Raw genomic sequence first — 14,843 nt, forward strand, 5'->3', positions numbered from 1 at the left:
CAATTATTTGGGGGATAAGGTGTGTGGAAATTATAAGATTATAATCTATTTGAGTGTGTATTTGATTTTGGAGAGTGGGTGTGGCTGATAACCTACTCATTAATTCATTCCAAACCCTAATTTTAGTGGTTGATTTCCCCCCACTAACCTTTCCCCAACTGTACAATTTTTTCTTTTTTGTAATTATTATTAATTTAAGCACACAAAAAAAAAAAAAAAGTATATGTAATATTGTAGATGAATTTCAGAAATTTGGTCAAAGTTTTTAAATGTATATATATATAGGAGTTTTTTAAAAAAATATAACAAATCGATAACATATTTACATCATATAGAACAATTTTGAAAATAGAAAAAACCAACGAGCCCACAATATAAAATACCAAAATTACCTTGTCAACACGCGATAATCGACCACACACACGCAATACACGGTTGTTTAGAGCAATCGTGTAGATTGTGATACACGATCCCAGGCATACCATACCTCGAGTTGCTCCGGAATGAAAGAACACGATTGTGTAGATACTCTCGGTTGAAATAGATCCAAGATAGCCTCGAGATCGTTTACCTTCAATCTTGGTCGTACTCGAGTCCAAGATTGCTTGAAAATTCTTAAATATCCTTTTTTGTTTCCAGTCTCGCTCGAAAAATTCTCCAAGTTGGCCCGAGGTTATAACTAAATATCCTTTTAGTTTAGTGTTTAGGGTTTAGGATTAATAAATCACAAAAAAGATATAAATTGCAAAAGCATATATGAAATTTATGAAAAACAATCGTATGAACCGTAGATATTTTTGAGTTTGGTAACATTTATGTAAATTATATATGAATACACGTATATATACACGTGTGTGTTGTGAATGGATAAGGTTTGTTGATAAAAATGGAATTTCTGGGCTAAGTAAAAATAGCCCATTTAGACAAACTGAAGATTCATTTGGGCTTTATTTCCAATGTTAAAAGATATGTTAAGAAGAAAAAACCTAGTTTTGCTAGAAAATTTAACTAATCTTCTAAAACAAAATTTATTATCTTCATTAAATTCGATTAGGATTTAGTTATATTTTTAGGAAAATTATAATCCTATCATAATTATTAGTTATAAATGATTTTTGAAATTAAATACAAAATATTTCCTTATCTACATTATATTAAATTAATTATGTAATTTATTACTCACTTACTTATGTTAATAATTAAAATACAATTTTAATCATATTCAATATTAGGTTATCATTTATGGTACATTTTTAATTATTATTAAATAAAATCTTTTCTAATATGGAAATACTTTATTTATTAAATTTATCGTATAATAAATCATCAATAATATTCTTTTCATTACCATGTAAAACATTCATCCGGAATCGGAAGAAAAAGTAAAGAAGAATCAACGAGCTTCAATATCATCACCATCATCGACATCGAGGAGACAGAAAAGGATGTAAATGTGGGAGCCATCACGTAAGCCAAAATCAACAAGTGAGATTCCATCATCGCCCTGGAGATGAGATGTTCGGGGTCGTGGTTGGGAATGAAGATCAAATGGTGAGAAGGGAGGTTGCGTTGGAATAATAAGAAGAAGAATTATTTTGTGTTTTAAAATTAATTATGATGGAATAAGAAGAAGAAGAAATATTTAAAAAATTCCCCTACTTAGATAATTTTAAACAAATATCTCAAAATTTCATCTAATTTTTTCACATTTCCGTTCCTACGTTTTTATATTTTTCATATACCTACATAATATATTTTTTTTTGTAATATATTGTATATTTTTTCATATACTCTAATTTGTCGATTGGAAACTACATAATATATTATATATTTTTCATATACCTTAAAAAACTTTTGAAGCATGAATTACATAATATAATATATATTTTCCATATACCCTAAAAATTTTCCAAAGCATGAACTGCGTAATATACTACATGTTTTTCATATATTCTAACAAATTTTTTATATAACCATAAAACCTTAGTCACAGAAAAAAATTGAAGGAGATGAACGGAGTGAGAGATCGGAAAGAATTTTTGAACAAAATCACCAAAAAAATTTAATTATGGGATAATTTTGATTATAATATTACCATAATATAATTAATTACATACCATATTTACCTATAATATCTAATAAATGCAAATCTTGGTCCGCTTTCCTTATCTCATTTTTATAATTTTTCTAATATATTATTAATAATAAAGATTGGTAGTTTGATTTTTTGGACTCTACATTTGTGTAAAATCGAAGTTCATTAGGACATTTATTAAAAATTAAACAATGTTAGGTCAAAATTGCTATTTTAGTGAAACAAACAAAAGTTAAATTATTTTAAAAATAACTAATAAGATGATTCGATAGAAATAATTAAGATAATCTTTTAGAAAATTCAAAATAATTTATTTTGGAGTGTTGAATTATTAATCTATATGTAATTTGTATAATACATGAAATTATGAAATTACCTTCACCATTGGTGTGGTCGGTGGTGTTACCACTGCCATCAGCCTACTACCTCCAACAACTACGACGGCCAACCCACACCACCATAGGGAGGGACGGCCTATCAAGATTGCCTCTTCAGAACCACTACCATCTCCAAACATCCATTTCATAAAAAACTTTTGTCAACTATGATTAGCAGTCATCTCTGACAAACGAAAGTGTTTTTTTTAATATTGACGTTAAGAGAAACATTTTTAGAATATAGCAAAACTAAAGAAATTGGTATATAAGTTAACGTTAATAAAAACATTTTTTTTGGCTTACCTACAGTAATTATTTTTGCGTTTGTCAGAAATGACTGCTAGTCATAATTAACAATGTATGATTTAGTTAATTACGTGTATTTAACTCCATTTTCTACGTACCTTGTAAAATCACACGCTTCCCTTTTAAATTTTGCATGGACAAAAAGTTGGCCAAGCTAAGGCCTCCTCTACGCTCATAAATCCTATTGATAATCAAAACATGGACACCACATGGTATGATCATGATGGACGTACGTGCCACTTTCTATGGTGACTATAGAGGTGGTGAAACTATGGGTAAGAAAATAGAAAATTGCTTTTTACAACAATAATCATATCTATTACTACCTTTTTATTTCGTTATTGATTATTATATATATAAGATAGTATACAATTCCATCGTTGGCTTGTTTTCATTTTTTGAAAAATATTTGGGGGTTCCGTGAGTTGCACTTATCTCTACATCTCAAAGAATTGTTTCAATAAGAAATAACCGTTACACACTTGTTTTTGTATTCTTCCAAAAGATTTTTTTTGTTTTTGTTTTCTTGTGTCTGTATAAAAATAGAGAGTGTGAGATTAGATTTTGTCTATCGAAAATACAAATGTGGTTGAGAAGAATTTTGGATTTTACATGGTATTATAGGGTAAATAAAAAAGATTATAATGATATATAAAATTATATATATATTTTCGTATGATATATCTCATGTAACATGTTATTATGACTTCATTATTATATTACTTTCAAATGGTAGATATTAACTTACTTACTTAGCAATATTTTCTTTTACATTAACGTAGTTCCTAATACTATATTTTAGACAAATTCTGTGAGTTAAATATTTTGATTTGTTGTAACATAGGGGCTGTGGATACGGAAATCTATTCAAGCAAGGGTTACGAACGAACAACAGCAGAGCTAAGCACATCATTTTTCAACGATGGTAGAGCTTGTGGTACATGTTTTGAGATATTGTGCGTGAACAACGAACACAATTAGTGCATACCAAATATTGCAAGCACAATTAAAATAACGATCACAAACTTCTACCCTCCCAAACTACACAAAAAACACAAGACATCAAGTGCAACCCACCCTGACGTTATTTTGATCTATCTCTCAACTTGTTCACCAAAATGGCCCCTTATAGGGCTATGGTTATCTTGGTTCACTACTGTAGAATGCTCTACCATAAGCAAAACGGTACAATGTTGGTGGTGGTGGTAGGTATATTGTCATTTAGGTTTTCTTTTTCTTATTTTTACGTAATTTAATTGAGTTGAGTTAAGTTGCACTAGATTGGTTTTATTTTATTAACGTAACGTAGTATAATCTATTTAATTTTTCTAATGAGTCTATTTTAAATAAAGAAAGAAAATAGAATATCGATTAGATTCTTTAAACCATTCGTAAATTTAATCCGCTGTTCTACTAAAAAGTGTAAAAAAGAAAATATCAACTTAATATAATTTCTCATTCTTTATGTTATATCTATCCATTTGTTTTTATCTAAAGAACCATAACAAAACCTTCAAACTCCCCTTTGGGTATATATATATATATATAAAGAAGTTTTATTTATTTATTTGAGTAGAAAGGCACACAAGTTGTTTAAAATGTTTTTTCAAATATAATATTTCCTTTTTTCTAAAATTGCCAACTCCCATTTGGATATGCTTTTCTAAAATTCCAATTTTGAAATCAAATTTAAATATTCTAATATATATATATATATATATATATATATATATATATATATATATATATATATATAATATTCAATATATTTCTTATTACTACAATGAAAAGTTTAACGATTTCTATTACGTCAATAAATAAATAAATAGACACACTGTCTTTTCCTATAGCTAAATATGTTCGTCTTCAATGTGTAGTTTGGAAGTCAATATCTCACATGTGAGTCATTTTATTTTTTTCTAATATCTTATTCGATTGTATTTATTAATGAATTTTGATAAGGATAAAATTTTAAAATCATTTCGATCGTTTTAGGTTTTAAAATAATGGTTAACAATCGTGTCTTAGATGTGGATTGGTCGAGATTTTAAAAATATAAGATAGAGATGGACGTGAAAGAAAATAAAAAGGTATATAAAACAATACTATTTTAATTAAATTAAAGTAATGAGTTAAAAGAAAAAGAAAAAAAAAAAGAATAAAAATCTGCTTTTAAAAGCTTGTGGATAAAATGATTTTGTCGACAAAAGTTGAGATAATAGTCTGCACTCTAAACACAGACTATTATAACGTCCGGACTACTATAATACCCATACTACTATAATCAGACTAAGTCACTTCTCACCGTATAAGAATCTACGATGATTGTTTGTGGTTAAATGACATAACTCGTTTGAAGATTATTGAGACATGTTATGTATGTCAACTTCGTATGGATCTCTCTCAACTTAGTATCGATGATAGCCAATTATTTTATTTCTTCAAAACGATCAAATTTTAAAATTAGAAGATTAAAAAGGGTATTTTAGATCATTGAGAGAAGGAAAATGGTATTTTAGACCATCGAAGGGATGAATGTACACTTCCTAAGTTCTAACTCAACACTTCATTGGCCAGAAATATTGTATGTAATATTGTCAACACTTTCGTAGCCAATAAGAAGATGCCACCTGTCAATATCCAGAATTCCGAAAAAGCATATTCCTTCTTGGGGAAGATTCAACCTATAAAAGAAAGCACTTCTAAAGCAATCTTTGGTCAAATTTTTGTATTTGACCCTCTTTTTATATACATACATATATATACACACACACACTCACACATATATATTGATTGTATGAAATTAATTTTCGAAATATCAAATCTTTTATTTTATTATTTTTGGGGAAAATCCAAAATTTGAGTAAACATCACTCACAATTTTATATAAACATCAACTAACAAAAAATTATATCAAGAAGAAAAAAAAGAAGGAGAAAATTGTAATTTACTTCAGAACATAAAAAATCTTATTTGATTGACCCAATCTACTATGGACTAAAAAAGGTTTGGAAATTCAAATTTCTACCCTCAAGAAAAAAAAATATTAACCCAAAATATAATTTGTAGATAATTTGTGTGATTTTAGTTTATTACTTTTAAATAATATTTCATAATTTATATTAAATGTTTTTTTTTTGAGGAAATTTATTTGTATGATGAAAATTTGTGTTTGGAATATTTTAATAACACAATGATTAGATACTTGAAAAATATGATATTAATAGTCTATAGAGTAATAATAATTTTAAGTTATACCTACCATATCTTATAATAAGATTTTCTTTTCTCTTATTTTGAGTACAATCGTATGTGCCATGATTTCCTACTTTTCATTTTCTTTTTGTTTAAATTACAATTTGTTATTTAGTTGTTGTATATATATATATATATATATATTAAACTTAGAACTCTAATACTCTATTGTGCCAACGATTAACGACACCAAATAAGATGTTTAATTTATTCAATATATTCACTAATATCACTTTAACTTATCATGAATAGGGCTTTCGTTGATTACTCAAATTACTTTTCACTTTGATCGACAAGTTAAATTTGGACAAGTTCGAAGATTTTTTTTATTTAGCTCAACAAAATTTGGAGTATATATTTACCATTAAAAAAAATTAAAGCGATTGTCTAGCTATACTAATATTGGTGGCAAACTCGATAGTTAACGCATTAATAAATGAAAAATAGTTGATTAGAGGATTGAGTCTTCCATCCTTCACTAATGAGGTAAAACTCACTTTAGCTATTTGATGTAACTATAGTTTGTCACCTGACAAATTCTATATTTATTATTATTGTTTTGCTTTGGGGTATTGTTTGGATAAACTATTACTATTATTACTGTTATTATTATTTAAATACAATATACACAAAATTTGTTGTTAATAAATGGTTGTTTGTAATTCTACAAGAAACTAATTATTATTTATTAAAATTTAGGGAAATTTAAAAAATCAACATGAATTTTGACTTTGGAATTGTAATATATTTATTTTCTTTTTTTTTTCTTTAGGCAAGAAATCCCTAGAAAAAAGGCATTTGGGGGAATTGACCTTGAGATTCGGTCTAATTGCCATTAAGTCCTTTTTGTTAGGGAGAGGAATTATGATATAGACTGAATTTGTCACACCTTACCTTAATGCCAAATCCACCCCTCTATGATCATTTTAATTATTTCCCTAAAATAATGCCATAATTTTCATATTTTTCTTCAATTGCCTTTATGTTTGTTTTATTTAGTTTCTAAATTCAATTTTATACCTAATAAATCATTGATATAATTTGTGTATAAAAACAAAATTTTCTCATTAGAATATTAGAAAAGTGATTAAAAGCCAGCAAAGAGCACGTGTGCAATAATATAATTATTGTTGCAATGTGGTCTTCATTAAAGATTTTCAAAAGTTTCATTTGGAAGCAAACCAATTGACGTACTCAATAGTTCAAAATTATTATTATTATTATTATTATTATTATTATTATTATTATTATGTTTAATATTATTATTTACCTTTCAAGTATTAAAAAAAAAAATGTATCGATTGGGACTTTTTTTTCTTTTTTAATTTAGGAAAGTTATATCTATTATGACTTATAAGACAAAGGCAAAGTCACAAAGTGAAGAAAGAATGACATAACGTAGTATATTATATTTTGAATTATTACAAAAGGAAATTGAAAATCATATATTTCTTTTTGTGTAATAAAAATGACTTTTTTGACATTTTGAGGAAAAGCCTATTGCTACGTTAACATATTCCTTTTTCCTAACTACAAAAACATCTCTACCTAAAATACAATTTTGATTTCTATAATTTTAAATTTTATTGGATTTTAGTCTTTATATTTCTAAATATGTTTAAATTATTATAGGCAATATATTTTCAATAAGTAATTTTTATTAAAATTAGTTAACTAATATTAACAAAAATAGTACTAATAATAATAATAATAATAATGTAAGAAAAATTATTATAAACGATATATTTCTAAAAATAGACACACATAGGAATAAATCGAATTTTGCTCTATTTTGTAAATATTTTGATTAATTTTTCTATTTTTGAAAAATTTTCCATTAAGGTTGATAAAAAAAAAAATCCATTAGAACAATCGATATCGACCTAATCGACACCCGATAACGGTTTTATTAAATGTACAGCTGGTGGTTGGTTTAATTAAAAGGTTTCAAAAAACCGATTGCCTTGTTACACGAAATCGACCTAACCTAATATAATATTTAGTTAATATTAAATAAACCCAACCGACGGAATTGAATCGAGAAAAGTAAACCTACCGAAGTTGATTTACTGACATCGATTGTCGATTTTCGATCTCGATTTATATACAAAATTACCCTTGCTCTACCGATGACCACTCCTAGTTTCGGTAGATAATAATTTTAATTAGAAAAGCAATTGTAACAGGTAAGGTAAAGAGACTAAAAGAAATGGCAGTAGATAATGATTTTAACGAATGATTTTTTCTTTTTATTATTACTTACATATTAATTTAATTGTTTGATTAAAAAATGATATGTTTTTTGGTTAGTAGTTTTAAAAAGAGATTAGTGACTTATTATGGCAATAGTTAGTTGGAAAGAAATAGCATATTTACTAAAAAAATTGTTAAGTACTATCTTTTACTTTTAAGATTTAATTGACTGTTTCATGTCTAGGGGTTTCAAATCCAAAAAAATTGGGCTACACATGGAAATAAAATTTGAAGAATATTAATTAATTTCTATGTTTCTCACACACATATAAAAGTTAACTAAATTATACTTTTCCAACAATTAAAAACCCATACTTTTGCAACAATTACAGCTAATATTACAAATTCAAATTTGCTGTCTAATTAATAATGTTAATAGCTTTTTTTTAAATAATCACTTTTTTTTTTTCGCTAGAAACATAGATTTAGCTTCAAGAACCAAGAACTACGAGATATAAAAGTCTACGAGAATAGTACCTATTTAAGTTACACTCAATTGACCTATCTCCATCATATAAATTAGAATGAGTATTAACTCATTTACTTAAAATAAGAGTTAAAATATCCAACCATTTCGTCCCATCTTAATCTTATGGGAAAAATAATTACAAGTTTTTATTTGAAAAAAAAAAGTCAAATTTAACCATAGTAATTTTCATTTTTTTATTTTTTATTTTTTGAAAATTAAAGCAAAATTATTAAAAACGACAAAATGGATAAACTATTTCTTTTTTTTTTTTTGTCATAAAATGTAAATAGTTTATATTTTTTTATTATTCTTGACAAACTCCAAAATTAAATATATTTTCTCTCAATTTCTTATAATAATTTGTGCAATTATAACCATTACTTTTTTAGTAAGTAAATAAAAAAACAAAAACAATTAGACAACAATTTTTTAAAAAAATTATTATGGATAGAAAAAAAAACTTCGTTATATTTTATTTAAAAAATGGTAATAAAATGAGAAAATAGAGATTTTAAATTAAAAAAATGAAACAAAAAGAATAATTTGATTGGTGGAATATTGAGTCAACTGAATTGATATTTTATTTATGTATTAAAAAAAGAAAAAGGGTACAAATTTAGACGGCCGCTTTATATTATCTGCCGTTGCACGCATTTGCTTCCAAAAACCCAATTCTCTTCTTCCCTTTCTTCCATTCTTCCATTTCTCCTTTAATCAAAAACACACCCAAATTTAATCACACTTCACAATCAAATTCCTTTCTACATTATTCATTCTTCCTTATCCCCCCCCCCCCCCTCCTCTCTCTCTATTTAAACCACCACACACTCCACATACAATTTCAAACTCCAGTACTACTCCAAACGACGTATATACAATGACCTCTTCTTCTTTCTCTTCCCATCTCCTTCTCCTCCTCCTCCTTTTCTTTCTTCTCCCTTTCCTACACAAAGGCCTCGCCCTTGATTATCGACTCACCCGCGACGAATTGGCCCGTCAGGACGCGGATCGCGTCCTCAGACTGCCCGGACAGCCACCCGTGAGTTTCAAGCAATATGCTGGATATGTTAACGTCAATGAGAGCCATGGTAGAGCTTTGTTTTATTGGTTCTTCGAAGCCATTGCCGATCCTCATGAAAAGCCTCTCCTTCTTTGGCTTAATGGAGGTAACAAAATTTCACTTTTATGTTAATTTAATTATGTCTTTATTTTTCTTCCATCTTATAAAAAAAAAAGTCAAAGATATTAATTATTTTGTAGAAATTAAGATAACATTTAGATTATTATTTTTGGATTATTATTGAAGTCACGAGTCAAAGTAATTTGGAGTACAAAAAAAAAATTAGTAAATGTCACTATCAAATGTATCATTTAAATTTTTGTATTTATTATTATTATTATTATTATTATTATTATTTATATATATAGTCAATGTTAAACAACCAATATTCGATAACTACCTTTCAACATTTTGAAGATTGGTTTCTTTTCTTCCCATATTTTATCTACTTTTATTTTTAAATTTTAGTTGTCATTTAATCATTTAATCATCGATGTTTGATGTGTAAGGAATATTTTATATTTAAGTACAGCTGTGTCATAAACATAATATTTAAATTATTAAGTTCTAATTAGTTTATAATAGGAAATGGAATATGAAATGATTTGAAGGGAATTAAATAGGGGAAGATAAGAGAGTAAAAAAAAGGGGAATTGGTTTGAATTGGAGAGAGGTCACTATTTACCTTTTTGGGGGTTTGTATTTTAGTCTGTTTTTGACAGAGGGGGAGCAGATGGGGAAATGGGCAATCCCCAATGACATTTTGCTAACAAAGGGATAAGAGAAAGAGGAGCATTTTCTTTTATTTATAGAAGAAGATGGGGAGAAAAATGTCTGTGTCAAATGGGAATAATACATGTGGGAAATTATTTTAGGTTTATTTCAATTATTCCTTCCTTTTTTTTTTTCTTACATTAGTTTTGGATTTCATGATTTGTGTTTTGAGGTTGTAATACTATTTTTGGTAATTTTGGTAAATGGTGTACTTTGGGAAATGTTTCATTTTTAAAAAAAAAAAGTTTATGTATTAGACTTTTTGTTGGGTTAAGAATACTTGTTGTTCAATTTTTCTTTTCTTCTTCTTCTTCTTTTTTTTTTATTTCAATTTGGTTAGTTTTATTTGGTCAATTTGGTTAGTTTTTATTTCCTTTTTTTTGTAGTTTTAAAAGTATTAATTTTAGTCATTTGAAAAAAAAAAATATTTTATCTATTACCATTATTACTATTGATTTTGAAAGCATATTTGAGAATATTACTATTACTATTTGGTTAATTTTGATAAAAGATGATTTTAAGGGATTAAATTTAAGATTTATTAAAAGTATATAAATCAAAATTGAACAAACTTCAAATATAGAGACTAAAATTATATTATTAATTTTGATAAAAAGAAAAAAGATAGTTGCAAATATAGTGATTAGATTCGAAATAATTAATATATAACAATATTTTAAAAAAATTACACATAATTTATCGAACTCTATAATTGATAGACCATTTGCAATAGACAGAAGGCTATCACTGATAGATCATTTGCCATAGACAGAAGTCTATCACTGACACATCATTTGCAATAGAGAAGTCTATCACTGATAAAATATTTGCAAATAATGATTTATTGCTAAGAGTCTATCAGCCACATAAATCCTAGTAGTTTATTAGCGATAGAAGTTTATTATTAATATATTTTGCGATATTTATAAATTTATAAAATGTTGATATTTACCTAATTAGTATGCTTTTGTTAATTACATGATTTGTTATTATATTAAAAGTTTAAAAGGAAAAAAGAGAGAGAGAGAGAGAGAGATGAATGAAGGTTTAATAAACATTAAAATCAGGACCGGGATGTTCATCAATCGGTTACGGGGCAGCAGAGGAATTGGGACCTTTCTTTCCTCAAAAAGGAGACAAACCAAAGCTCAAGTTCAACCCATACACTTGGAATAGAGGTCTTTCATTTCTTCCTTTTCATTTTCCCTTACTAAATTCAATCCCTTTTTTCATTTCTTTCTTGTATGATAAATATATATACTCTTTTTTGTTGATTCAGCTGCTAACCTCTTGTTCTTGGAATCACCCGTTGGAGTTGGATTCTCCTATAGCAACAATACTAATGACATCAACGAACTTGGCGACACCATCACAGGTAATTTTACACCTTCCTTCCTCTGTTTACAACTTGTTTGGATCCATATTTTGAGACCCTTTATCCAAAACCATGTTCTTAATCTGATTAAAGTTTCATTTTAGTTCAAGTGTACGTTTTGCATTAATTATTGATTTTTGTAGCAAATTACAATGTTGGTCTCTTTCAAATTATGATTTCTTTTTTTTCTCTTCTTCTTCTTTTAGCCAAGGACTCGTATGCCTTTCTAATCAATTGGTTTCAAAGATTTCCCCAATTCAAATCCCATGAATTTTACATCGCCGGCGAGAGCTATGCAGGTACTAGAAGTCTCTTTGTTTCTTTAAGTTCATCACTGAACTTATTTCAATTCGTCTCTTTGATTAGCTCTTGTGTTCTCCTTCAGGTCACTACGTTCCACAACTTTCAGAGCTTATTTTCGATGAGAACAAGAAAATCTCAAAGAAAAATCGCATAAACTTCAAAGGCTTCATAGTAATAACAACTAAAATCATCGCTCAAAAGTTCCTCACTCGATTTTTTCATTTCTCCTAACAGTATGATTCAATTTACAGATCGGAAACGCCTTACTAGATGACGAAACAGATCAACAAGGAATGATCGACTACGCTTGGGATCACGCCATAATCTCCGATAAATTGTACAAAGAAATCAAAACAAATTGCAATTTCAAGAATCCAACTCTGTCAGACTCTTGTGGTAATTCTCTCGACAAGTATTTCGACGTGTACGATATCATCGATGTGTACAGTCTGTATACTCCAATGTGCGTTGAGAAGAACTCGAGCAGCACCAGAAGGAAACCACGGCGATTTGCAATCAACGGCGTTGCGCCTCAGAATGTGGGTACTCTGAATTTTTTACATAAATTTGTGGAAATTAGAATTGGATTGGTGAATTGGAGATGAATTTGTGCAGAGAGGATGGCATATGAGGCATTTTGGATACGATCCTTGTTCGTCGGATTACACTGAAACGTATTTCAACAGACCGGATGTTCAAAAGGCCATGCACGCCAATGTTACGAAAATTCCATACCCATGGACTCATTGCAGGTACTCAAACAAACCCTACTCGCATTTCGTTTTAGAATGACAAAAAGTATTTCTTTCAAGTTTCGAGTAAAATACATTTCTCGGGTTATGTGTAGTGATAACATCACATTTTGGAAGGATGCACCATTTTCAATACTCCCTATTATCAAGAAGCTCATAGCTGGGGGCCTTCGTATATGGGTTTTTAGGTAAATCAATTCTTGAGATTACATATGTTGATGTAATTTGAATGTAAAAGAACCATAAGTCTGAGTAATTGAACAATAAAATGGCAGTGGGGATACTGATGGAAGAATCCCAGTGACATCAACAAGGTTGACTTTGAACAAACTTGGTTTGAAGATCAAGAAGGATTGGACTCCTTGGTACTGTCATCAACAGGTAGATTGGAGTCTTTCTTTGTTTTGTTACATTTGTTGTTAAATTGAAGAATGATTGATATTATGTATTTTGTATAATGATGATAGGTTGGTGGGTGGACGATTGAGTACGAAGGGCTGATGTTTGTGACAGTAAGGGGAGCGGGCCACGAGGTTCCACAATTTAAACCGAAGGAAGCTCTTCAACTCATTAGGCATTTCTTGGCCAATCGCAAGCTCCCAACTACTTCTTTTTAGATTCTTCTTTTTAAATCTCTTTTTCTTTATGTTCACATTTTTATTTTTTAAAAGTCACAGTATTTTGTTTTTTAGTTTAATCCACAAGGAATTGCCCATAAAAATGCTGATGGCCAAGAAATTAGGTTTTTCTTTTCTTTTTTTTTAATCTTTCTTCATAGTTTATTGCCTTCCAATTTGTGAATAAAATTTTTTTATAATTTCACGTGAATTATTGATCTCTATTTGGCCAATTTCTATAGTTATTTTCCATGAATGAATTCAATATATGTGTTATAAAAACGAGGCACAATCGAGTGCATGGATATTGAAAAATATAATGTTATATAATATATACATAAATATGAAAATTAAGTAAAATAAATGGATTTTTCAACAATAAAATAAAGTGCGAAAGTATTATGGATTTTTTAAAAATAAAATAAAGCGCAAAAAATATTTATACCATATAAAACAATTTTTAAAAAGGAAAAAACCTACGAGCCCACTAAGTGAAATAACAAAAATACCCCCGCAATTAATCAGTTACACACCTAAGTGATCTTGTACCCAGTCTAAGAGATCTCATATCCAGTCTAAATGATCTCTTAGCAATGATCTCGTAGTAAGTTTAAACGGTCTTGTACCCTTGTACCAAGTCTAAACGATCTCGTACCCTTGTACCAAGTCTAAACGATCTCGTACCCTTGTACCAAACCTACACTTGTATCCTTCTACCTAGTCTAAACAATCTCGTAGCAAGTCTAAACGATATTCTACCTTTACACCAAGCCTAAATGATCTGGTACCATTCTACTTGGTCTAAATGATCTCGTAGCAAGTCTAAACGATCCCATAGTAAGTCTAAACGATCTCATTGCAAATCTAAATGATCTCATAGCAAGTCTAAACGATCTTCTACCCTTATACCAAGTCTAAATGATCTGGTACCATTCTACCTAGTCTAAACGATCTCGTAGAGCAAGAAGAAAAAGAATAGAAGATGAGAAGTGAAGAAGAAGAAAGGATTTTGGAAGAGGAAATGAAGAAATTGGTAAATATTTACATAAATAACCATAATATTGTAAAATGAGTAAGAAGTAATATAACGAAGAAATTAATAATATGAAGAGAAAAGATGAATAAATCGTAAAGAAGATGAAGAAAAATAAATGAAAAAATGGTCAGCATTATTCAAGGACAAATCTGAAAATTTTTAAAATATCAT

At 28.2% G+C, this 14,843-nt stretch overlaps 1 protein-coding gene across 1 annotated transcript; it reads left to right on the top strand.

Moving 5' to 3' along the window:
* Positions 1-9,417: 9,417 nt before the first annotated feature.
* On the top strand, positions 9,418-13,847 carry LOC103499964 (serine carboxypeptidase-like 34). The gene is made up of 10 exons (XM_008463138.3): positions 9,418-9,921; positions 11,657-11,767; positions 11,869-11,964; positions 12,171-12,263; positions 12,350-12,438; positions 12,519-12,806; positions 12,883-13,019; positions 13,115-13,207; positions 13,295-13,400; positions 13,487-13,847. Exons 1-10 carry the CDS (start codon positions 9,633-9,635, stop codon positions 13,634-13,636), a joined length of 1,452 nt encoding a protein of 483 aa, XP_008461360.2. The 5' UTR covers positions 9,418-9,632; the 3' UTR covers positions 13,637-13,847.
* The last annotated feature ends 996 nt before the right edge of the window (positions 13,848-14,843 follow it).

This window comes from Cucumis melo, chromosome 1 (genome assembly GCF_025177605.1).
Source record: "Cucumis melo cultivar AY chromosome 1, USDA_Cmelo_AY_1.0, whole genome shotgun sequence".
NCBI lineage: Eukaryota > Viridiplantae > Streptophyta > Magnoliopsida > Cucurbitales > Cucurbitaceae > Cucumis > Cucumis melo.

Excerpts from the sequence above, each read along its gene's own strand:
- LOC103499964 (XM_008463138.3), top strand. The coding sequence starts at position 9,633 with ATGACCTCTTCTTCTTTCTCTTCCCATCTCCTTCTCCTCCTCCTCCTT. Across the intron at positions 12,439-12,518 it reads TAAACTTCAAAGGCTTCATA|ATCGGAAACGCCTTACTAGA; the intron begins GTAATAACAACT and ends TTCAATTTACAG. Across the intron at positions 12,807-12,882 it reads ACGGCGTTGCGCCTCAGAAT|AGAGGATGGCATATGAGGCA; the intron begins GTGGGTACTCTG and ends GAATTTGTGCAG.